This window comes from Sorex fumeus, unplaced genomic scaffold (assembly GCF_029834395.1).
Source record: "Sorex fumeus unplaced genomic scaffold, SorFum_2.1 ptg000007l, whole genome shotgun sequence".
NCBI classification, from domain to species: domain Eukaryota; kingdom Metazoa; phylum Chordata; class Mammalia; order Eulipotyphla; family Soricidae; genus Sorex; species Sorex fumeus.
The window spans coordinates 20,586,389-20,611,079 of NW_026606064.1; the positions used below are offsets into that span (position 1 = coordinate 20,586,389).

At 40.0% G+C, this 24,691-nt stretch overlaps 2 protein-coding genes across 2 annotated transcripts in view; one reads left to right on the forward strand and one right to left on the reverse strand.

Moving 5' to 3' along the window:
• Nucleotides 1-1,246, reverse strand: part of PDHX (pyruvate dehydrogenase complex component X) — a 65,618-nt gene extending 64,372 nt beyond the window's left edge. Inside the window, exon 1 of the mRNA XM_056135710.1 lies at nucleotides 1,051-1,246. Within this exon, the coding sequence (XP_055991685.1) occupies nucleotides 1,051-1,210 (160 nt within the window). The 5' untranslated portion in view covers nucleotides 1,211-1,246. The remainder of the gene's footprint in view (nucleotides 1-1,050) is intronic.
• Nucleotides 1,247-1,489: 243 nt separating this feature from the next.
• Nucleotides 1,490-24,691, forward strand: APIP (APAF1 interacting protein). Its single transcript, XM_056135429.1, has 7 exons — nucleotides 1,490-1,634; nucleotides 11,401-11,501; nucleotides 16,626-16,674; nucleotides 18,133-18,250; nucleotides 20,089-20,224; nucleotides 23,217-23,384; nucleotides 24,248-24,691. Exons 1-7 carry the CDS (start codon nucleotides 1,578-1,580, stop codon nucleotides 24,345-24,347), a joined length of 729 nt encoding a protein of 242 aa, XP_055991404.1. The 5' UTR covers nucleotides 1,490-1,577; the 3' UTR covers nucleotides 24,348-24,691.

Genomic DNA, 24,691 nt, shown 5'->3' on the forward strand with positions numbered 1-24,691 from the left:
CCCTCCCCCTTAATTTTCTGTTTTGTTCTATTTTTGTTTGGGCCACATCACCGGTGCTCAAGTCTTATTGGGCTCAGTACTCAGGGGATCACTCCTGGTGACACAAGAGAATCATAATAGTGCCAGGGATTGAACCTGGATCAGTGACATGTAAGACAAGCGTCTTACCCGCCGTCCTAACTCTCCGGCCCCAAACACCTATTTTTTTTTTTTAGAATAAATCTAAACTTTTTTAGACTAAACTCACTCTAAAGTAAACTTACTCCAAAACTTACTCTGAACTTCTGCTGTAAAGGTGCTAGAATGATAAACAAGTAACACATCACACTAAACTTTACAAAAGAAAAAGAACAAAAGCTTAAGTCTTAACGCCACCCTGCACCTCTGTTCCAAGTAAAGCAAAATGCCAGGGGATTAAACCGTAGCGTTACACAGCTACATGCCGGAAGTACTGCACCTGTCAAACACTGAATTCGGTGGTAACTTTGTATCAAAAGCTTCTTCCTAAACTTGCCTCCTTTCCTGAGCGTGTCTTGGTTAAAGCGTGTCCCGGGTTTTAGGTGCCTTCAACCTGAAGTCCTTCACTAGGCGTGCCGCGGAACCAGCCCAGTCGGGAAACGGGTCTCCAAACAGAATGAATCAGAACCGCTAACAGCGGCTCATGGGCTCTCCCGCCAACTCGGGTGACTCTCCCCCGTAAAGGAACCCGGCATGAGACGCAGAAGAAGGAGCCGCCAAAGAGAATATCTGGGACTTCTCTCTGCGCCTCACAAATAACCCAAATTCCGAGGCAAGGTCACCGAGAAGCCACGATCCAGCGGGGGGTCAGGGGACTGAGTCAAGTTCTCCCCGTCCCAAGAAAGACCTTCACGGGACACACCAGGCCAAATCAGCGAACCCTACTCCAGAATTAAATACAATAAAATAAGCCAAGGGACCGAGGAAACGCCGAGAAGCTCCACCCCCGGGTACGGGCCTGCATCCTCAAGCCCCTGACCCAGGCCCGTTGCTCGGCTACGGGGAAGCTTGGGGAGAGCCCCAGCCACTCACCCCATTGCCACGGAGTGTTGTGAAACCATCTCCAACTAGCTCCGGAGCCGACAGACCACCCAGCAGCCCCCTTGGCCAAGCCCGGGCTCCGCCGGCCGCTGAAACCCAGGAGATAGCGCAGCACCCGCGGGTCACAGCCAAGCCTCCAGGAGGCCGCCATCTTCCAGGCCTTCAGCCGGGCAATAGGCGGCACAGCCGGAGCGCTCGGGCGGCAGGACCCGTCCCAGGCCCCGCCTCCACCGCATAGGTCCCGCCTCCAGGACGGGAGTCGCGTCTGATTGGACAGTTCTGGCCCCGCCCAAAGTTCTCCAGTCCCGCCCCGCCTTCCATGTTGGGCGGCTACATCACGTGGTCTCCCTCCGCCCCGCCTTCCGCATGGCCAGCCCCGCCCCCGGGCTGTCCTCGGCGCCGCCTGATCGCACGGGGGACTGACCGCGGAGTCTGCCTTTCGCGGGGACGCGTGGGGCCTCGGCGCACGGACATCGGAGGTTCTTGCAGGTTTCCCCCACCCCTCCCTCGTCCCGGCTATGTCTGGCTGCAACGCTGCGGAGGGAAACTGTTGCTCGCGGCGGGGCGGCGTGCAGGTAGGGGCGGAGCCGTCGGTGACCTTTAGTCCCTGAAGTCTGGGCACTAGTAGGGCGCCAAGACGGGAGCGGGTCTGGAGCGGGTCGGGTTGGGGCTTCGAGCGGGTTCTGACGCGACTCCCAACCACTAGCCGCCTACGCTGAGTTGGTGGGTCGGAGGCCAGGAGCCCTGGCTGTCTCTGCACCTGGACCTGAGCTCCCCCTGGGCGGGAACTTGCAAGTAGATGTTGCAAAAAAATTTAACCGAGGGAGGAGAGCGTTTCGCGTCCTAAGCGTGAATTTTAGAACAACTTACCCTCAGGACGAGCCAAAGAAGGGACCGTGGCGCGTTTACGATGGACCGGGAACCAAGAGTGCGTCTGTGTGCCCGCTGGTCGCCAGCTTGAGATTTGTCATGCAGTTGGTGCTTAGCAGAACTGGAGCTGTGCTTTGGTAGTCCATCTGTGTTTTGAGTGAGCTCTTGCTCTTTGCCTCTTTTAATGGGAGGAACAGAGAAATGATTACTTAACTCCCAGGGCAGAGGAAGTTCACCCTTGCGCCGCTTGTACTTTTCACTTAGACAACTTTATTGAACACCTTCACTGTGTGCGGAGATGCAGACGAGATTGCAAAAAAATGCCTTGGCTTCTAGACAAAAACTAGAAGGGGTAAACCATGTCGGTATAAATTGGAAAACCCAGGGAAGGTCTCAAATTATACGCTTAGCCCCGTTGTTCCTTCTTAGAACTGAAGGTCCCGTTTAAAAATTGATAATGCAAGGGAGATCTGACGTATAGTTGTTCATGATTGTCACTCATACAATGTTCCAATTCCCATCTCTTCACCAATATCCATTTCCTGCCACAATGTCCCTAGTTTTCCCCCTTCCCTTTCCATGGCAGTCTCTCTCTCTCTCTCTCTCTCTCTCTCTCTCTCTCTCTCTCTGCGTGGATTGATAAACAGTTTGCACTAACATTTTGAAATCCTAAACTTTTCCAGCTGCTTTAAACGTTTAGAACATCTGGTGCCAGAAAGCTAGAATAGGGGCTAAGGCGCATGTCTTCCCTATGCTATGGCCAATCTCAGTTTAGATCCTGGCATTTCTGTTGCAGTTCTGGAGACTCCCAGAGCAGAGTGCTGGCTCAGATAAAACTTCCACTTGTCCCCTTACCCCCACCAACAGTATGGTGCAATACTTCTTCCTTGTGCCCCTGCATCCCTGGCCTGATTGGCTGAGAATCAACATCTAGGAGGGCTTCCCTCATCTCAGCACTACTTAGGAACTTGCTCCTCTCCCCAGAGAGAGTTCAGAATATCTTTCTTACTCCTGGGACTTAGATTAAGGTGAGTAATGACTGATACCTATAATGTGAGATATGCTTGCCAGATTGCCCAGCTCCATTCCTCACACTATGTTTGTGTACGCAGTTATATGTCAGCCCCTTTGGACATTTGCACTTGTTTGCAATAAAATATTTACAAGTTCTTAAAAGTTTTACAAGTTCTTAAAAGTGCTGTATAGTTATAGTCTGTATAGACTGTAGACATTTCACAGTTGACAAAGTCAGTCTTTTAAACTTTAAAAATGGGGAGTGTTGTCAGGGATTAATTCAACTCAACCAGCATTTGCTGAGTACCTACTGTATGCCAGACATTGGAGGTTTGATAGCAAGGAAGCTGTGTTCTCTGCCCCCTAGAGCCTGTTCTTCAGTGGGAGACACAAGGACTCTTTGACATTGGGTGGTGATGGGAAGGTTCAGGGTGTGGTAGGAAGATGGACGTGAATGAGTTCAGCGGTGTTCATTTCCCAGGGTGGCCTTTATGTCTCAGAGGTGCTGGCCAGATCGAGGGGTACAGTAGAGACCTTGGGTACTGTTGGGGAGCACTGTTCAGTTATGGATTCCCAGAGTTGGGGCGGGATGGTGGAAGAATGAGGTGGGGACCACTGAGTGATTTTTTAATTTTTTTTCCCTGTATAAGAGGCACCCTAAGTTTGAGAATCTTTGAGTTAGAATGCCTCAGTTAAGATATCTAGAAGCCTTCAAGTTCTTGGAAGCTGTAACAATGTTCAATGGATGGAAGTGGTCTTTTCAGTCAAAGAAACAACCTCTTCTGAGTCTAGAGACAAGCATCTTAAGACAAGTTCGGTGCTCCTGGACTACAAAGAAGAGCATAGGAACTTGGGAAAGGCTTAAGTTAATGTGTAAAGCTTGTAAGTCAGTATTATATATTAAACTGTATATTTTCATGCTGACGGTAATGAGCCGATAACAAAGATGACAGAAAAAAGCCTGGACTTGGAGATTAGAGGCTTGGAGACAAGCTAGCAAGCTGTGACTGAACCCGGGCAAGAGATGACCTGGTGAGAGACTTAGCAATAAAATCAAGAGAACTGCGTTATTTATGGTCTATGGTGAGAGAAGGAACTGAGAAGCATTTCTAGATTTCTGATGGTACCATACATACTGCTTTGTTGTTCATAACAGCTTCTTTATTGTATCATATTCGGTATTCATTTCTTCAGGACATTCAGTAAAAATTTATGGAATGATCTAGTAAGTGAGAGACTGTAAAATAATACCAGAAGAATGGTACATAGAGTGTATCTTGTGTTATGGAGTTGAAGGAAAGAATGCTTCCTGCCGAGAGCATGAGAGGCAGAATCAGATGAAAAGTGAGGGGGGGGGGGGGGTCTGGTGGAAAGGCTGACAGGCAGATGTTTGCTGGAGTTGGAATAATTGGAGAGCCAAGCAAGCACAAGTACAGTAAAGAGAAAGATATATGTTGTTGGCTGGCAAGAAAATATATCTTAGTTAACTGTTGTTGCTACATAACTTAGACTTAAAACACAAACATTTTTTTGTCTCACTGTATCTGAGGAGAGTTTAGCAGAAGTCCTGGTGCAGGAAGGCAGCAATTAAACCCTCAACACAATCTGTAGTCCTCTTGAGACTTGGCTAGCCGCTGAGCAAGCTGCTTCCATGCTCATTCTCATGGTTGTTGATGGATTTTTGTTCCTCCTCACCAATTACTGGCCCCAGAGCTCAATCTTTCACCACAAAGCCCTCTGCATGGGTAGTCTGAGTACCCCTAGGACCTGACATCTGGCCTCCCTCTAGAGATCCAAGAGTGAAGGACCAAGACCGAAGCTATGTGCTTTCTTTACAACCTATTCTCCAAACTGACGTGTTTGCACTTGCCCTGTAATCTATTGATGATCCGGACCAGCCTAGATTAGTATGAGAAGAGACCAAGGTGTGAAACCAGAATCCAGGGATCCTTCAGAGCCATCCTAGACATGCACCACAATTGATTGGTGCAGGGTTGAGAGATTTTTGTAAAAAAGGGGAAAGAATATATTTGGATACTTAAACAGGAAAGAATGCAGACAGACTTACTCCAAATCAAGGAGACAGTATTTGAGCAGTGATGCAAGGAATAAAGTTCAATGATCAAGCAGTAGATGTAGTACCAATACTAAAGTAAAGGGTAAACTGGAATAAATTGTTGCAAGGAGACCAATTATGAAACATAACCTTAATCCTCCTCAAGTCCGAGTCCCTGGTAGTGTTCTGTGTTGACTGCTGCAAAATAAGAAAAAGACTGTGAAACTGAATTTCACAAAACTAGTTGCATTCACCTTTTTATTCTGAGATTATCTTTTTCACTTTTACTATGTTAAAAATTTGTCTTTTTCTGAGAAAGATGTAATAGTTGGTTAAGTAACAATTAAAAACTACTGATCTTGGGGCTGGAGCGATAGCACAGTAGAGAGGGCGTTTGTCTTGCATGCAGCCAACCTGGGTTTGATCCCTGGCATCCCATATGGTCCTTCATTCCTGAGTGCAGAGCCAGGAGTTACCCCTGTGCGTCACTGGGTGTGACCCAAAAAGCAAAGACAAACAAACAAACCCAAAAACCAACCAAACAAAAAACCCTACAAATCTTGAAATTCAGAAGTTTTGAGAATCATAGATATAAGGAAATTGATATGCAAAAGGGGCCACTTAACAACTTACAAGCCTTAGGGTATTTAGTTGGGTGGTGGGTGGGGCAAAGCTGAAGCCACGCTCAGTCTCATTGGGTGCCTAGTCAGTGTTGAATGGATTAGAATATGGTGGAGTAGAAGGGAGAAACTATTGTATTTATGGGGAGGTAAAAAAAGGTAAAGGCCCTCCCATTGATCGTCGATTTGCTCGAGCGGGCCCAGTAATGTCTCCATTGGAGACTTTGTTGTTACTGTGTCTGGCATATCGAATACTCTCGGTAGCTTGCCGGGCTCTCCGAGAGGGGCGGAGGAATCGAACTCGGGTTAGGCCATGTTGGCCGCTTGTAAGGCAAACGCCCTACCGCTGTGCTATCGCTCCAGCCCATGGGGAGGTAAAGTTGCAAAAAAAAAAAAAAAAAAGGAAGAAAGAAAAGAAATCATTACGCCTGGCCTGGAGAAAAGCAGATATACTGAAAGAAAAGATGACGATTTTGCTGTGTAGGTCCATCCAGGCCTTTCTAATGGCTATTGTAAAAGGATTCCAAGATATGTTGGGGCCTTTCATGTCTGTGTAAATTGAAGGATACTGATATAAATGCAGGTTGTTCACATTTTTGCAATCTGATGGATATTGCCCAGTTCTGCTTTTATTTGTTAATCCAGGGTTCTTGAGTACATAGTTAGTGTTTTTTTCAATTTCTTTGGAACAAGTTTCTTTTCAGTTTCTTTGGAACAAGAACATCTTTGTGATTCATTCATTGATTAAATTATATCTGTGACACTTGTTTTTATGTATTTGTATGAGAGTTACCCTGGTCCATTTCTGTTTGAGCCGTACATGCCTCTGTTAAGCTTAAATGGAAAGAAGACCCGAGAAGAAATTGATCATTGTTGACTATGAGCAGGTTATATCAACACATTTGAAACATATTTTCCTAGAATAACTGGGTTTTCTTTCTTAGAAAACAAACATCAATTGCAATCTTTATAGGCTATTTTTTGGGGAATAGGAGGTGATTCCATGCAGTGCTTTAAGCGGTAGAGAGGGCAACTCCCAGCTCTACTATGCCTCTGATCGGTCTATGTTCTGACCAGTGAGTAGGGTAGACTTTCCCTGGATCTAGGGATTGAATGCGGGTGGGCTGCATGCAAGGCAAACATTCTGCCTCTGTACCTTCTCTCCCGCCCCAAGGGTGGTTGTTCATAACAATACAAAATAGTGTTAAATGTTTCTCTGACACTTAGAGTAGAACCTCTATTGTAAAGCATTTGATTATAACCTTTCTCGAGATACAACTTTCAGAATTCCTATTCTAATAGAAAATCAGACAGTAAGGACAGAAATACTGACATTCAGGGAGAGCCAAATCTTAACTAAACCCTCTTGCTAACTCTTATAAAACATGTTCTGATTTTTCCATTTCTGATCATTGTAGACTGTATAAGTGACTATATTTTGTAGGCCCTTCCGCTAAGTGATTATTTTCCTTGAATTTGTAATTTTGTGGGTTTGGACATTTGGATGAAACTTTATTAACAACAGCTGTCATATCATTGTTATCCCTATAGCTTGAAGCTTACTAATTACTGTACTATCACATTCCTAGAGGAGACAAAAGAAAAGGGGAGACCTATAATAACAGACCATTTTTCATGATGTTTTCAACTTGCTGTGCAAATTGGTGGTTTTAAGGATTGGAAAACCGCAGGAGTCTTCTCATTAGCTGTACTTTCATATATAATTAAAATATCATTTATAGCCCTAAAAAAGGAAATAGCAAATTATATGGGCCATGGATAATTTGGACTAGATTTTATAAGGACAGACATAAGAAAAAGCAGCATAGCTGTATTATTGATTTTAATTCAAGATTTTTTTTTTTGCTCATTAAAATAGGAAAGTAACTGATTTTCCTGTGTTATACTTGTGCATGGTGTATTGTGTTGTGTGTCTCATTTTAATTGTATAGTGTTCTCATTTTATAGATATAACTAAGACCCAAGTCATATAAGCATACATAGTATAGTGAGGACTTGATTTTATGCCACTTCTTTGCTTGTATTATCTCACACTTTAAAATTTTTCAATATACTTGTGTTCTCAATTTACTCTTTTCAACCTTACATCAAACTGTGAGTCATATAATTTACCTAAAATCAATTGAACAATATTGGTAATGAATATGGAGAAGCACCACAATTTCAGGTATCCTGTTAGGTAGTAATAATAATATTAATAAAAAAAAAAAGGTCTTCAGACATACAGATGTTTTCCTCTTACCCAGTGCCAAGATTAGTAAGTTTCCATGTGTTTTTCTGACAGATTTGCTCCATATTTCCCCTTGCTGTAACAGTGTAACCCCTGGTATTCTCTAGCTTATGTGATGATTTCTTGCCCACTGCCCCATTTTTCCATTTTGAGCATCTCATGGGTTTTTCTTATGGTTCTGTTATTGACAAGTGGGAAAATGATGGTGGGGAGGGATGGTGATAACTTCTGTTCCTTGGGAGTCCCACATTCCGGTCTGTCTGGGCCAAAGATTTGGACCGAGTGGCATAGCACGTCCCACAGCCATCCCAGATCTCAAAGCAGGGGAGAAACAGAAAAAGGAAAATGCACTGAGAGTTTATTGAAATAGAAATATGACCGTGAGAGTTGAGGTGGGTCTTAACTCAGAGTAGTGGAAGACCCATGGTCTCCTTTGTTTTAGGAAAAAAAGCCACCAATATTTTAGAGTTCTTTTATTTCTATAATTTGAAAAAAAGAGGAGAAACGATGGGATTTTCATACTTTACTTGCATGTGAGTTCCTCCCTGTGCAGCTCTGCTTCCATCCCAGGGGTGGCATTCAGAGGGACCGCTCAGTCGCAGACACTTTCCACAGATGAGTTTGGAGAGAGTGCAGTGGGTAGGGCACTTGCTTTACACACAAATGACCCGAGTTTGATTGCTAGCATCCCGTATGGTTCCCTGGGCACCTCCAGGAGTGATCCCTAAGCTCAGAACAGAGAGTAAGCCCAGAGCACCACCAAGGGTGACCCCAAAACTAAAAAAAAAAATTTAGAAAACACATAGCAAGTCACATTCCTAAGTGGTATGTTCTCTAAAGTGATAAGCTTATATGTTTGCCTAGTCCAAACCAGGCCAGCACCCCCAGTGGAAGTTCATATCAGGGCAAGGAACATGTATAGTCTGGAGAAAATTCTCTTTTTGGATTGGTGATACTAATAAGCAGAGTGTCCGAAATTCTCTTATTGGATTGGTGATTCTAATGAGCGGAGTGTCCAAGTCTAGTTCATGTGTTGTAAATCACTGGGGCTCTATACTCATACACTGTGAGCGCCTGTTTGAACTCGGTTGTGCCCAGTATTCATTTTGGGCATGAATCTTTTAGACTCCCATTAAGATCCCGGCTTGTAAAATCAAAACAACAATGAGATATCATCTCACACCACAGAGACTGGCACACATTAAAAAGAACAAAAGAAACCAGTGCGGGTGTGGATGTGGGGAAAAAGGGACACTTTCACTGTTGGTGGGAATGCCGACTGGTCCAGCCTTTCTGGAAAACATTATAGACATTCCTTCAGAAACTAGAAATTGAGCTTCCATATGACCCCGCAATACCACTTCTGGGAATATATCCTGTGGGTGCAAAAAAGCACACTAGAAAAGACATCTTTACCTATGTGTTCACTGCAGCGCTGTTCATAGTAGCCAAAATCTGGAAACAACCCAAGTGCCTGAGAACAGATGACTGGTTAAAGAAACTTTGTTACATCTACACAATGGAATAGTATGCTGCTGGTAGGAGAGATGAATTCATAAAATTTGCTTATAAGTGGATAGACACAGAGAGTATCATGCTAAATGAAATGAGTCAGAAAGATGGGGACAGACATAGAAAGATTGCAGTCATTTGTGGCATATAAAATAACATGAGACTGACACCCAAGGACAGTGGATACAAGGGCCAGGAAGATTGCTTCAAAATTGGAAGCCTGCCTTCTGAGCGGTGGGAGAAGGCAGCTGGAATAGAGAAGGGATCACTAAGAAAATGATGGTTGGAGGGATTGGTTGGGATGGGAGATGTGTGCAGAAAGTAGATAAAGGACCAAACATGATAACCTCTCAGTATCTGTATTGCAAACCATAATGCCCCAAAGTAGAGAGAGAGAGTGTGGGGGAAATTGTCTACCATGGAGGCAGGGGGAGGGTAGGTAAGGTGGGTGTATACTGGGGATATTGGTGGTGGGAAATATGCACTAGTGGAGGGATGGGTGTTTGATCATTGTATGATTGTAACTCAAACATGAAAGCTTGTAACTGTATCTTACAGTGATTCGATTAAAAAAAAAATCCCTGCTTGTAACACCTTAGCACATTCTTTGCTCGAGGTAAGGTAAAGGCCCTCCCGTTGATCGTCGATTTGCTCGAGCGGGCCCAGTAACGTCTCCATTGGAGACTTTGTTGTTACTGTGTCTGGCATATCAAATACTCTCGGTAGCTTGCCGGGCTCTCAGAGAGGGGCGGAGGAATCGAACTTGGGTCGGCCATGTTGGCCGCTTGTAAGGCGAACGCCCTACCGCTGTGCTATCGCTCGCGGGTAGCACATTCTTGGGCATCCTAAATTCTTTGGTAGTCTTCATTAAGCTTATAAACCATATAAAATTCATAAGCCTAAAGATTTGTGCTCTTTCATTATAAAAATTTTTATTTTTATAAACGTTATTGTGCTTGAGGTCCTTTTGGTTATTATATGTTTTGGGGTTTCTCTACTAAAACCCTTCATTGTTTCTACTTTCTACTTCAGTTCTCCTAATGCCTTGCATAGTTATCAAAATTGAAACTCAAGGTCACCAAAGTTTTGCAGAAACCTTCTGGGAATTTATGGCTTTGTAGCTCATTTCCTCCTGAGGTCGTCTCAATCTCATTTCTTTTATGGCCCCTGTGAAACCCTGCTTTCTTGCTAGCTGAACAATTTATTTTGAATATTAAAAATAATTTATTTGGGACTCTTTAGTTGTTTTCAAGATAAGGATTATATATCATACTGCCCACAATGAAGTTTATTATATTCTTTTTTTTATAATTTGAAAAAAAAGGAGGAGGAAACATCGGTTTTCCCCCTAAGAAAGTAATCATTAGAATTATATAAAAATAGGTCCCTTTGTTTATCCCAACATACATGTTTCTGTAGACATATGTCATCATAGGAATTTTCCCAGAATTAATTGATGCTGTTTCCTAGTCCTTCTTATGTTATGCTCCATAGTGAGTCTATGTTGTTTTTTAGTAGAGAAAATAGTATAATTGATATGGGAAAAAAAGACATTTTAGAGTAAAAATAAATTGAGCAGCAAGAATGTGAATAGATAATCTTATTCTTGCAGACAATTTCAGAATTGTCTGAACTGTTTGATTCCAACAGTAAATGACCCTAGGTCGCTAAATAATAGAACAGGTCCAATTTCTAGACATTAAAGACCTAGCTAGCATGTTTTGTTCTATTGCTCACTGTACACTTTCCACAGTAGATTTTCCTATAGTCCCTTCTAAATGGAGATGTCAGCTAGCACAGTCACTTGATAAAATAATGACTAGTGTGAAAATCATTCTCTCAGGCCAGAAAGACAGGTCAAAGGGCTAAACATATGCATTGCATATAGGAGGCCTGGGTTCAATCCTGGTCCCCCAAGACCCTCTGAGAGAGATGCCCAGGCACTGAGCTGGGAGTAGCTGCTGAGCACCACCAAATGTGTACCCCAACCCCAAAATAATATCTTTCTCTCCCTGAAGGACAAGGAACATCCAAGATACCTGATCCCAGAGCTTTGCAAACAGTTCTACCATTTGGGCTGGGTCACTGGGACTGGAGGAGGAATTAGCTTGAAGCATGGGTAAGTTTCAAGCTGAATTAATTTCTGGGAATTCGCCATGTAAGTACCCATGAAAAGTCTAAACAAATCTTATATCCAAAGAACAATTGACGAGTAGTTTTGTGTTACATGGAAGGTATTTTGATTCTAAGTAGAGATGTGGATATTTACACAATTAAATAGAACAAATATGTAGAAGTTGAAATATAATAAATATCAAACGTCATAAAACTGCAATTGCTAATCAGGATAAATTGATCTTTGGAGTATCGACATTAAATGACATGCTGCCACGTAGTTTCATATATCTGGAGTTATGAAAGATTCCTCCTACGTAGACAGGATATGATTTAAGGTTCAGATACATATTTCAAATTTAAAGGTAAATTACTAACCATTAAAAATCTTAAAAGTACATTTGAGTCCAGTGCATATGCTATTAATTTAGAACACTTGGCTGGTTCCTTAGAGGGCAAAACAAGAGTTACGGGGCTCAAAATCAAGCAAAAGACGTTTTAATGTTTAACTGTTCATTGGATTAATTTGCTGTCCTTTTTTTTTTTAAAGAGGATAAAGAAGTGAGTAACTTACATGAAAGAGAGGTATGGAAACTCTCTCAAAGTGTTTCTAGAATAGGATTAGTGTTTTCTTCTCTAACTGATTTAGAAATATTATTGTCTGGAAGCTAAATGTGAAAGTAAGTTACTTGGCAGATGACTGGTTAAAGAAACTTTGGTACATTTACACAATGGAGTACTATGTAGCTGTCAGAAAAGATGAAGTCATGAAATTTATATACAAGTGGTACTACATGGAAAGTATCATGTTAAGCAAAATGAGTCAGAAAAAACGGGATAGACACAGAAAGATTGCATTCATCTGGGGAGCATAAAGTAACATAATGGAAGACGAACTCCAAGGAGTGGCCGAGACTAGTACCAGGAATTTTGCTCCATGACTTGGAGGCCAGCCACACGTGCTAGGGGAAAAGGAAGCTCAGATAGAGAAGGGAGCACCAAATAAAGGGTGTGGGGAGGATCCTCCCAGGATGGGAGAAGCGTGCTGAAAGTAGACTATAGACCAAACATGATTGCCACGCAGTGCCTCTCTTGCAAACCACAGAACCCAAAAGGAGAGAGAGAGAACAAGGGGGAATGTCCTGCCACAGAGGCAGGGTGGGATGGGGGTGGGACGGATGCTGGGACCTGTGGTGGTGGAGGTTAGGCACTGGTGGAGGGATGGGTACTTGATCATTGTATAACTGAAACCCAAGCACAAAAATTTGTAAGTCTATAACTGTATCTCGTGGTGTTTCACTAATAAAAAAAGAAGAAGAAGAAGAAGAAGAAGAAGAAAGTAAGTTACTTGGGACCAAAGAAATAGCTCAAAATGCTGATCACATGCTTTGCATATGGGAGACTTGGGTTCAATTCCCAGCACCACTGGGAGTAACCCCTAAGCTCAAAGCCAGAAGTAGCACCATTGGGTATGGCCTAAACCAAAAATAATAATTAAAATGAGTAACTTGATTGCTTATATAATTTACGTTCTTTAACAAAATCAGAATTCTATGATATAAATGCTCAGTTGAAAATATGCATAGAAACACCCCTCCCACCACCAACACCACCAATGGAATATAAAATATTGTCAATGCTTTGAACAAAAAGTGGTTATATGGCAATATCACAAGATGAAGTCATTGTAATTTCACACACTTCAGCTGACTAAGTATCACTTGAAATAATAATTGAGCTGTGTGGAACAATAGGAGACTCCTCAGTGAACAACTAGTACTGTTATAGATGTTAGGATGAACTCAGTCTAGTAGGCTCTTACTCCCCTTGGTACCGCAAATGTTCATCCCTGTGTCTTTCTTACCATCTACCTAGAGCTGATAATGTGTTAGTTTAGCATTTTGAAAGTCTTTAGGTTATTTTGCCAAGACTTAAGTTCATCTATTTCACTAAAACCCTGTGATGGACAACTTTTGTTGCTTTTTTGGTGTGGGCCCCAGGTGATAAAACATTCTGAATGTTCCCTTTAGTTAACTATTTTTATTTTTTTATGTACAGAAATAATTTGTGTATGAGTGAAAAAGAACTTTCTATGAAACTGATTAAGAGAACCTTTCTAATTGGTTCTTAAAACATTAGGGGCCAGGAGATATTACCTTAGATATTCCTTTTAAATCTTAAAAGTAACTCTATAATTATACAAAGCTAAAAAACTGTATTCTTCTCTAGAAAACCTGTAGTTACCCATGTACTGGAGTTGCGTGTGGCCTCCATAAAACACTAACTAGCACCTTTAAAACTAAATGACTTATATAGCAATCAATTCATATAAATCAATTTATAGGAAAATTGCATCATGTGTGTAAACGTTTTCCTTTCCTTGGATTCCTAATGGGAGAGGAGCACCGCCTGGAGGTCACAGGTGGAAACCCTCACAGTTTTATGAAATTCTGGATCATATTCATACACAATGCAGAATAAAAGGAGCATTTTAAGGCAAAATGTTGAGGTTTTTTTCCCATATTTTGATGAACTTATAATTTCATCTCAATGATTTTATCAGCAGTATCTTGTGTTATATTTTCAGTGAAAGTTTGGTTTTCCTTAATGCTTAGAGCAAAAAAATTAGAATAAATAATCAGTAGATTATATTTGTAGAACATACCAACAGTAAGCTCTCTCGGAATATAAAATACTTAAATTGATTGATAATTATAAGGTTTGTTTGATACCATCCCAGCTTATGTTACTATGTGATATCAAAAGTTTTATGTAAAAGATAGATTTAGACATATATGAAAATCAAATCAGGACAAGAAAATAAAGGACGAACAGAAATCAATAAATCAAAGATAATCAGAAGCCATTGTATTTAGGTCGGACTCCAACTACTTAAATTTAGCATTTCTTGTTTTCACAGTGTAATTTTGTTACATGTTAAATAATACTAATTCTATTTCATATTATAGAAGTTAAATAAGTGTATATTCTAATAAGATAACTGAGATATAGTTGAATTTATTATATATAGAAAGATATATGTACCTATATTTTTGTTTTGTTTTTGTTTTTCTTTGTTTTGGGGCCATACCTGGTAGTGCTCAGGGCCTGTTTCTGGGTCTGCACTCAGGGATCACTCCAGGGGAGCTTGGGGGACCATATAGAGTGCTGGGGATTGAACCCAGGTCAGCCACATGTGAGGCGAGCACCCTACCCTCTATACTATAGCTCTGGCCCTTTACATGATATTTTTAATGACTAGGCAGAAAATAAAAATAGAAACAGCTGTAAAGAGGTGTATTATAAGTGCTTAGATTTTTGTCCCACTTCTTTATACATAATGAAAGAAGAGGGGGAATATAGGGTAACCAGCTCCAAAACTTAATCCCTTGAAATTCAAAATGCTTTTTGTTCGTGGCTTACATCTCCAGGTGAGTACTTCACTTTAGTCTTTGGCATTTTTCCTCCTAAAATAAAAGGCCTTTCATCTTATATTTTTATCCAGCGACCTTTCTTTATACGTGTAAATATTTTTTTTTCAAAACCTATTTAGCTAATCTTTTAATTACCCAAAGTTGATCAAAGTCTGACCTGATTTTCATTTTACAAGGGCAGTAATACAGATTTCAGAATGAGTGTACCAAATCACTTGACTAAACAAAATAATACCCTGGATTTTCCTACTTAATAGATTTTACTTACCCACAGACTGTTTTGTACCTTATTTGGGTCTCCTCCAGGACTGCATCAGCTTCTCCCCACGTAAGAAGACCTACATGTCCACTTACAGTGGAGGTGATTGCGCTGGACACATTCTACCCATGATTCTAGAGTTTTCTTCCATGTTTCCCAAAGACTAAAAGATTCAGCTCCCTGCCTGGGCTCTTTTTAATCAAATACTTCCACCCCATCTCTCTCATCCCAAGACGAACACCACTCCCTGTCTCTATGATTCTCTTTATGTAGCAGGTTCCAAAGCAGTAGTATTTGGTGAAAACACAGTTTTGTGAAAACTTGACCCATTTTGCAAGCTCTGCTTGGATTTCACTCCCACAGCCAGGCAGACATCAGAGTTCTAGACCTCAGCAAGCTACTGGACACTTAAAGGCACTTTCCCTTGTCCTTCACTTTTTGACTGTTCCAGGTCTATACGTGTATTAGTAATACCGACTGCAGCAGTTCATTTTTGCCGTGAAATGGTAACTGTTGTTTGAATCAGTGTCCGCTGCCCAGGCATCTGGCCGCGCAGGAGGGCCTAGGTCACAGACCTTACCTTCCTTTGCCCGTCTGGCAGCTCTGTGTCCAGCAACTACAACTGATATGTGAGCCAGAGAATCTTTGTTAGGGGTGAAGAGAACATCAGAATTTGTTTGTTTGGTTGGATTTTTTTCAGAGAAGAATTTGAAATTAATTTCCAAATTAGATGTCAGGGCACCTTGTGGCACATGGTAGCGTGTAGCGTCTCCATTATCACGGCCCCTCAGAACAGAATGATCTCGAGACAGAGCTATATTCCTTTCCTGCTTATCACTGTTTTGCTGTTGTTTCAGCTTTATTTCCAGTTACTTTCACAAAACAGACAGGAGGCGCACTTTGCCACCCAGAAATGTAAGTGCTGTCACTTAGCAAAGTGTCCAGCAGAGGTCTCTGAACTTCATGTTTTATTATAAGAGCCTTTCCGACAGCAAAATTTAACCTGGTTCTTTGTGAGCCAGAAATCTAGTGAGCCTGTTTCTTTTGACTCTGTATTAGGATAAACTCTTTTTTTTTTTTTTTGGCTTAAAGATGCTAAGATTTCTACTTTAAATTTCCATTAGTCACATAAAAGGCTGGTTACTGTTGATTTGTGCACCATAAAAAGAAACACATGTATATGAAATAGCAAAAACAGTTTTCAGTGTTTTACATGAAATCAGCAATGGAAAGGCATTGATTTGATATTGTAATCTTGGTATTGATATTGTAAGTAATTACAGTACAGCTGAATGTTCCTTAAATCAAGCACTTATCATTGTGATTTGGTTTATAAAGAATATTAATGATTAGACTGTAAGGATATACTTTTCTTTATACAAAAGCAGAACATTAGAGTTACATGAATATCAACTTATTTATTTTGTTTTACCAGCAATGAAATCTACATTGCTCCTTCAGGAGTGCAGAAGGAACGGATTCAGGTATAGTAAAGGGATGAAGGGCTTCTTTTTAAACCCAAGTTATTATTTGTCCTCCCAGTTACTGTTTTGTGAGAAGGAATTAATTTTGAAAAAGATGGTAGTTTTGAAGGTTGGTTATGTTGTGATGATTTAAATAATAAAATATTTGTTGGGTAACTACTAAAATGTTTTTGTAATAAGCAGATACTTGGTAAGATACTTCAAAAATCACTGTGTTTTAAAATCGTATTCAGCCTCTAGAGGGCAAAAGTGAACAATACAAGCTTAATTCATAATAGACGGTGATTATCACTGCATTAATGTAGTACCATTTTTATCTGACTAGTAGGATGATCAGATTGATGGTCTCAAATCAACCAAATTAATCATATTTATTAATAGTAAAGCTCTCCCAGTTTTATAGAACGTTTTGTGTTTGTCTTTGGTTTGGGAGCCATACCCCATAGTGCTCCAGGCTTACTCCTGGCTCGTAGCTCTGTGATCACGTCTCAGGGGGCTTGGGTATATATATGTATGGAATGCCAGGAATTGAAATTGGGTCAGATACATACAAGGCAAGCACCTTACCCACTATATGTCTCTGTAGCCCAATTTTAAGTTATAATATTATTTCAGAATTTTCAGATGAATCAGTGCTAGAGTAGAGCCCCAAATTTACTTAAAACAACTATGTGCTACCTAATTTCTGTGAACTTATAGTGCCTCATTTATCAAACAATTCTTATAAACCTGATTTTCCTCTTAGAAAATGTGAAAAAAGTATCTCTCATCTTAGACTGATATATATGTGTGTATATATGTATGCTTAACTATACATATACATATATGTATAACTATACATATCTAGTTAAGCATATATATGTCTAGTTCAAGCAAGCATATATACATATTTATGTATCTACATACATATATATATACATACATACAACACACATACAGTTTTTCTGCAAGAGTAGTTGTGAAAGTATAGGAAAAAATTGAGAAGCAAGTTGATTAAATCTGACCACATCATGTCATACATACTAAATTTCCCATGTCAACTTTTTCAAATTCTAATGGAGACTTTTCTTTTTAACTTGAGAAAAATTTATAATAGAACATTTTGTTTTATTTCTGAAAAAGCCTCAAAATTTTTGACAAATAAATAAGTACTTTTTAAAATATGGGCTTAAGATACACACACTTATGTACAAATATCATTTTCAGACCACTCTGTGTAACACAGTTTCGGGGGGAGGCATTCAATTTCTTTGGTTTGGGGGCCCACACTGGCATTGAGGGTTATTCCTGGCTTTGCTCTCAGGAATCACTCCTGGCTGGCCATACAGGATGCTGGGAATTCAGCCCCAGTGTGCTGCATGCAAGGCAAGCGCTTTACCCACTGCACTGTTTCTCTAGCCCCTGTGTGACAATTCTAATGGGTATCACGTAAACTTATATTTTTCTCTCTCTACATAGCCTGAAGACATGTTTGTCTGTGACATAAATGAACAGGACATTAGCGGACCTCCACCATCTAAGAAGCTAAAAAAAAGCCAGTGTACTCCTCTTTTTATGAATGCTTACACAATGAGAGGTAAGTGAAAAAAGGATTCAGCAGGAAGAATATTTGCAGAGTAGGCGTCCCTCATTAAGGGTAATATTACTGTTATTTATGTTTCTTGAATCCCTGCGTGCAAAAATTTTAACTCTGTTCTCTCATTTGGTCCTCATGTCTGTGAGGGAAGTTGAACATCAGTCCATTTCTTTTTTGGTTTTCTGTTTCCAGTGGAAGTGTCTGTAATTACACCCAGCAGTGCTAGGGATCAATCCCAAGCACACGTAGCTCATTCCCTGAGCCACATCCCTGCTAAATCTTTGCCTTCTCCTTGTGAAAGAGCAGAGGCTCAGGAAGATTTTCCTTAATGAAACAGCTAGTGAGAATTAGGGCCTGAATTTCAGCCGAAACGGATCTACCATCACTAGACTGTTAAAATGAGTAGAATATTTGCATTCGAATTCCTATTCTTAGCTTAGAGATTGCCTCTCAGAATTTTTTATGTGGAAGTAACTAAAGTTACAAATCAGGGGAAAATGTGACCTTAACTTCGGTGGGGATAGTCCTCCCTTTTTGAAAATTTTACTGTGTAATATAAGTAGAAGTTGTATTTTAATTTCCAGCCAGCCTAGAAAGGTAGAACTTGAAGAACATTGTGAAAATAGATAATTTTAAGTGAAGTGCTAACTCAGCCATATTTATAAAATCTTTAGAGCCATGCTTTTTATATATATATATATATATATATATATATATATATGCTTTTAGTATGGTTCAGCATTCAAGGCAGCATTGAGTAAGGAATCAAGCTGCGTTCTGTTGTTCTTGGCCATTGTCAACTATTGATCGTCGATTTGCTCGAGCGGGCCCAGTAACGTCTCCATTGGAGACTTTGTTGTTACTGTGTCTGGCATATCCAATACTCTCGGTAGCTTGCCGGGCTCTCCGGGAGGGGCGGAGGAATCGAACTCGAGTCAGCCATGTTGGCCGCTTGTAAGGCGAACGCCCTACCCGCTGTGCTATCATATTATTGAAAAAAATTTAACAGCATAAAGCTTCAGTGAATCTTCAGTTGGGAAAACAGTCACTGTTGAATTTTATTGCATACAAATCATTTTGAGGTAAAGCCATGATATCTATATCTTAAAATCCCTACCATCATCTCATTATATTAAAACATGAGCTGAGCCGTAAGGCCTAGCTTGGTTATTAAGAATTAGATTGTCCTGAGTTCAAATCCAAGTTCTTCCCCTACTATTCATGAATCAGGGATCAGTTATTTACCAACTCTGAGCCTCCAGTTCCTTGACCACTAACTGGTGGTCAAAATAGAATTTGCCTCCATGGTGGCTGTGATGATGCATAGATAGAACATATACAAAAAACATATATTTACTCAGTGCCTAACTCATAGGAATCTCTTATTAAATAGCAGTATCACAATGTATGTTCCATAGTTCCAACTCTACTTTAGACTATCAAAAAACTACTTCTTGACCATATATACAGATTGTGTATTGTCCTGATGCTGGCTAAAACTTACGTATTTACTTATTTTCTTTTTCTCTTTAACCCTCTATTAATATGTCTTCATCCCTTCTTACCTGATTTTCACCAGCAACTTATTATTCCAGGCCAAGAAAAGCAAATTCAGAACTTAGTCCTATACTAAATTCCTCCCCACATGGGGAGTTCCTTTTCTTTTCTTTTACTTTTCAATAAACTTTTCTCTTCTTTAAAAAAAAATGAAGATAAAGCAAATTCATAAAAACATATAAATAGATATGTATGTCTGTGGATGTGTATTAATATTTTTTATTTTCCTCTAAAAGGTACCATTGAGTTCTCGCTGAGCAGGGCCTTTCTTTGTCCTCCAGGTGCAGGGGCAGTGATTCATACACACTCTAAAGCAGCCGTCATGGCCTCCCTTCTCTTCCCAGGACGGGAGTTTAAAATTACACATCAGGAGATGATAAAAGGAATAAGGAAATGTACCTCAGGCGGGTATTACAGGTATATTTTTCTATTTTTGCTTAAGTAATGTGAAAAGTGTTTTTTCCTTCTTGTGATAAACAGGATAACTGATCTTTCTTCCAACATTTAATGAGATGTTTTAGGATCTCCGTTAAATAATGCCCCTCTTCAGAGTGTGCTTCCAGGTCTGTTCTCCGTGACACAAATCAGGTGCCGCCCCGCCTCCTCCCCCCAGTTGTACCTGGACCTTCATTATTAGCAACATGAAGGATGAATTGTTTGAGTAAAGTGAGAAAAATGGGAGTGATCTGTATGAAGCTGGAAGGATTATATTCCTAGTTGAAGCACCTGACAAGCATCGTCTCCTCACCTTCATGTTGTCTTGGGGAAGTTCGAGCACTGACCTTAAGTGTGTAGTGTTGATCTAATTCAGTATTTTGTGAATGCTTTCATGTTTATGCAATTGTTTCTAATTATTTTAATTAAGTAGATATCTGGAATTTTTCACTGTGGAAAGTGACACAGATACTGTAGAAGAACAGACCTTTCAGATAAAAATCAAATAACTTCTCCAGCCCACAAAAGTGTAGTAATTATTTGGAAATTTAGAATATGGTGACGTGAAGAAACATGTTTTCAGTGCTCAGGCACAAACTAAGCACTTCACTTGGACGTGTTGGCCTTCTTCCTCCAGAGCCTTCACTCCTCTCATTTCTACCAGCCTAATTCCCCCTTTCTGAAGTGTTTTGATAGCAGCATCCTGCTGTTAACTGCATTGCGTAGTATGTACATGTTTAAACTAGAGTGCTGAGATATTGATTTGATTTTAATTAATATTGTATGCTTAAAGCATTCCTCAGCATGGTGAACACCAGTTTACCAAAGTTAACTATTTAAATGACGAATGTGCACATCCTAAGGAAAAGCATAGCCCTGTCTTGCCTTTTTCTTGCCTGTGTCGTGGAAGAGAGGTTTCTGTGCTCTCAGTCTCGTCAGCATTGGATTGCTTTGATGAAGAAATAAAACTAGGTCGGAAGAACATGTAAGAAGGTGGGTGGAGGAAGAAAGGCTCAATAGAGAGCGTTTGCAAAGTTTTAGAAGAGAATGACGAAGGAAAAGCTGCCATTTATTGTGTAACATAGCATATAGATTTTATATACTGTCTTGAATGTTTGACAGTTTTGGTTTTGGGGGCCACAGTTGGCTGTGCTCAGAAGTTACTACTTGCTCTGTGCTCAGGCATTACTTCCAGTGGTGTTTAGGATACCATACATAGCACCAGAGAAGAAATCAGAGTCCAGTGTATGCAAGACAAATGCTTTACTCTCTGCACTATCTCTCTGACCTTAAGTGTTTGACAGTTCTATAAATACAACCTCTATCCCCAACCCCACCCAACTTCCCCCTCACACTCCCCCTTCCCCCGTACACACACACCCATGGTCCTTGGAACCCTTAGGGCCATTCCCAGAAGTATTCTGGGATCATATGATGCTGGGAATTGATTCCAGGGCCTTGTACATGCAAGTTACATGCTCTATCATGTGAACCACATCCCCAGCCTTGAGAATACAACATTATTAAGATACCCTTGAGTACAGCAAGTTATCCTTGCATGTGGCTGAATCAGGTTCAGTCCCCAGCATCCCATATAGTTCTCCCCCAAGCACCGCCAGGAGTAATTCCTGAGAATAAGCCAGGAATGAGCACCTGAGCATTGCAGGTGTGGCACAAAAACCAAAAAATAAGTTTTTCAAATTTCTAATTCTTGTCAGGGAGAAGGGATTATCATATTTAAATGCAATGGTTTCCATTGTCAAACCAAGTATATGTTCTGGTAGAGTGAAAATAGCACTGTTTGGTGGTTAAAGTACTGTCCTAGCTCTATTACCCACTTCTTAAGGATTAGTGTTCTGTCTGTAAAACTAAGAACTTGAATTAAATTAGTGTTCGGGTCTTATTTTGCAGTGAAATTATTTTGTCCCTAAAAATATTTCGGTTTGAAATTTCAAGTTTGTGGTTGGGAAAACTCTCCTGGCCAATAGTTGGGAAAAATTTGGACCTGGACAATTCTTTCCTTACATATTTGGGATTATTTTATAATTGCCTCTGTTTTTTACTTAAGATAATGGGCAACTTCATACTATTAATAATAATGACTGGCTAACTTCTTAATCACAGTATTTACCTACCTGAGAGTAGTGACTTCTGGTAATACTTTAGCTCAAAGACTTGTTTGATAATTTTAGCCATTACAGAGGTTACAGGAGTTAAGAGGAGTTGTATTATTAAGGCAAGGGTTAGTGATGTGAAAAGAAAAACATGTCTGAGTTTTGATTGATTATAAATGACCTTATGGGTAGCTCTAACTTGTACCAGAAACTTTGTAATTAAATATGATGACATGAACAAAAAGGAAAATTCTATTTTGATTCCATCACATGTGTTTACTGAGAGCAAGTGGCAAGTAAATGAAGTTCGAATGCCTGGAACCCTTAGGGCCATTGATTTGAAAACATTTTATTTCCCAAAGGTTCTTGCTATCCTGGTGCCATAGGTCATCCCTGAGTTGTTTTTTTTTAATTTGTCTTCCTAGGACATTTTGAGGTACTGTAGAGATAAATGATATTTTTATCCTTGGGAAATTCCTATTTAGTAAGTCAGCTGTTAATCCTTTTTCCGCTTCTGATTCTGAAATCTGTTATTTCCTATCTCTTATTAAAAATAATGCAATTATTTGCTTCAAGGAAAAACTTGTATGATCTTGATATTTCTTTGTTAGTTGTTGGTTTCCTGTACAAATTTCTGCTTCTTAGATTGGCAGGACTAGAACAATGCCTGCCAAATTCCCAAGGCCCATTTAGTACAGGTATTTATACAGGATACACAATAGCGGGCAACATCTTGTTCATAACTTAGTGTCTTTTCAGCCCTAAAAAGAATGTCTAGTTGATTCCTTGAAATTAATTAATTTTACTTGTGAATGCCATTGGTTTAAAAAGGGGGGGGGATGGCTTCTTTTGTCCTACAGATATGATGATATGTTAGTGGTTCCCATTATTGAGAATACACCTGAAGAGAAAGACCTCAAAGAACGAATGGCTCGTGCAATGGATGAATACCCAGACTCCTGCGCAGTGCTGGTCAGACGCCATGGAGTGTACGTCTGGGGAGAGACATGGGAAAAGGCGAAAACCATGTAAGCATTAATCAAAGAACATCTAGAACAAGTCATCATGCTCTTAGTGTGAGAAACAAATGTTTTATGATTCAAAAGCAAGATGATTTAATCAAATGGGCTTAAATTTATCCTTATTGTTTCTAGATACTTGTATCACATATTCATTTATTGGGTGGACTGTTATTTAGGATGATTATACACTTTGCTGATTTTTTTTTACACAACATACCACTACTTTATAATTTTGTTCTATATACTTTGCCTTAAAGAAGGATATAAATATCCATTCTCAGAGTTGAGGTTAGAATAGAGACTTAACGTAACCTCGGTTTATAAAGTGATTTTCTTAAATTTATTTCAAAAAGTGTGGCATATAATCGATTTGCTCAAGTGGGCCCAGCAATGTCTCCATTTTTATTTGAGACCTGTTGTTACTGTGTTTGGCATATTGAATATGACACGGGTAGCTTGCCAGGCCCTGCCGTGTGGGCGAGATACTCTCGTAACTTGCTGGGCTCTCTGAGAGGGGCGGAGGAATCGAACCTGGCTCGGCCAGGCTGGTTGCACGCAAGGCAAACGCCTTACTGCTGTGCTATCACTCCAGCCTGTGGCACATAATAAGAATTTTAATTATAAAAGTACTATAGTTTAAAATCCCTTTCATTTCTTGAGACATATATGACATACTTGCATGATTCAACACAATTCATTCCTTTCCATGTTTCAGTTATGTTGGAGCAAAAATAAGAAAAAAATTTTCATGGAATTGAGAAAAATAAAGATTTTTGACAAAGGTCTTACTGATAAGAGAGGAAGAACGTGATTAACTGGAAACCTGCCTTTCTAAATACTTTCAGTTCTCTTTGCTTTTTCTTTCGTAGGTGTGAGTGTTATGACTATTTGTTTGATATTGCTGTATCAATGAAGACAGTAGGACTGGATCCTACCCAGTTTCCGGTTGGAGAGAATGGAATTGCATAAGCCGGATGGAAGTTGAATTGTATAAAGTTTATCTTAATTATTACTTAAATGAAACTGGACTGATTTTTTAAATGAATTTAGGTCTTTCAAGAATCTCAATTTGTCATTAAGCACTGTGGATTATCACCCTGAATCTCTTCTAATAGTGGATGATTTTGCTTATATTCTTGTAATTTTAAATGATAATGCAATGGAATAACTATTTTATAATAAATGTTTTTATGTTTATTTTTAAGTCTTGCACTAAGTATTTTCCTTTAAATTTCTTTTTATGTACACTCTCAGAATTCTCCTATTCTTCAAGGTTGCCAGTGATACAGAATAAATTGGAAAATCGGACTCAA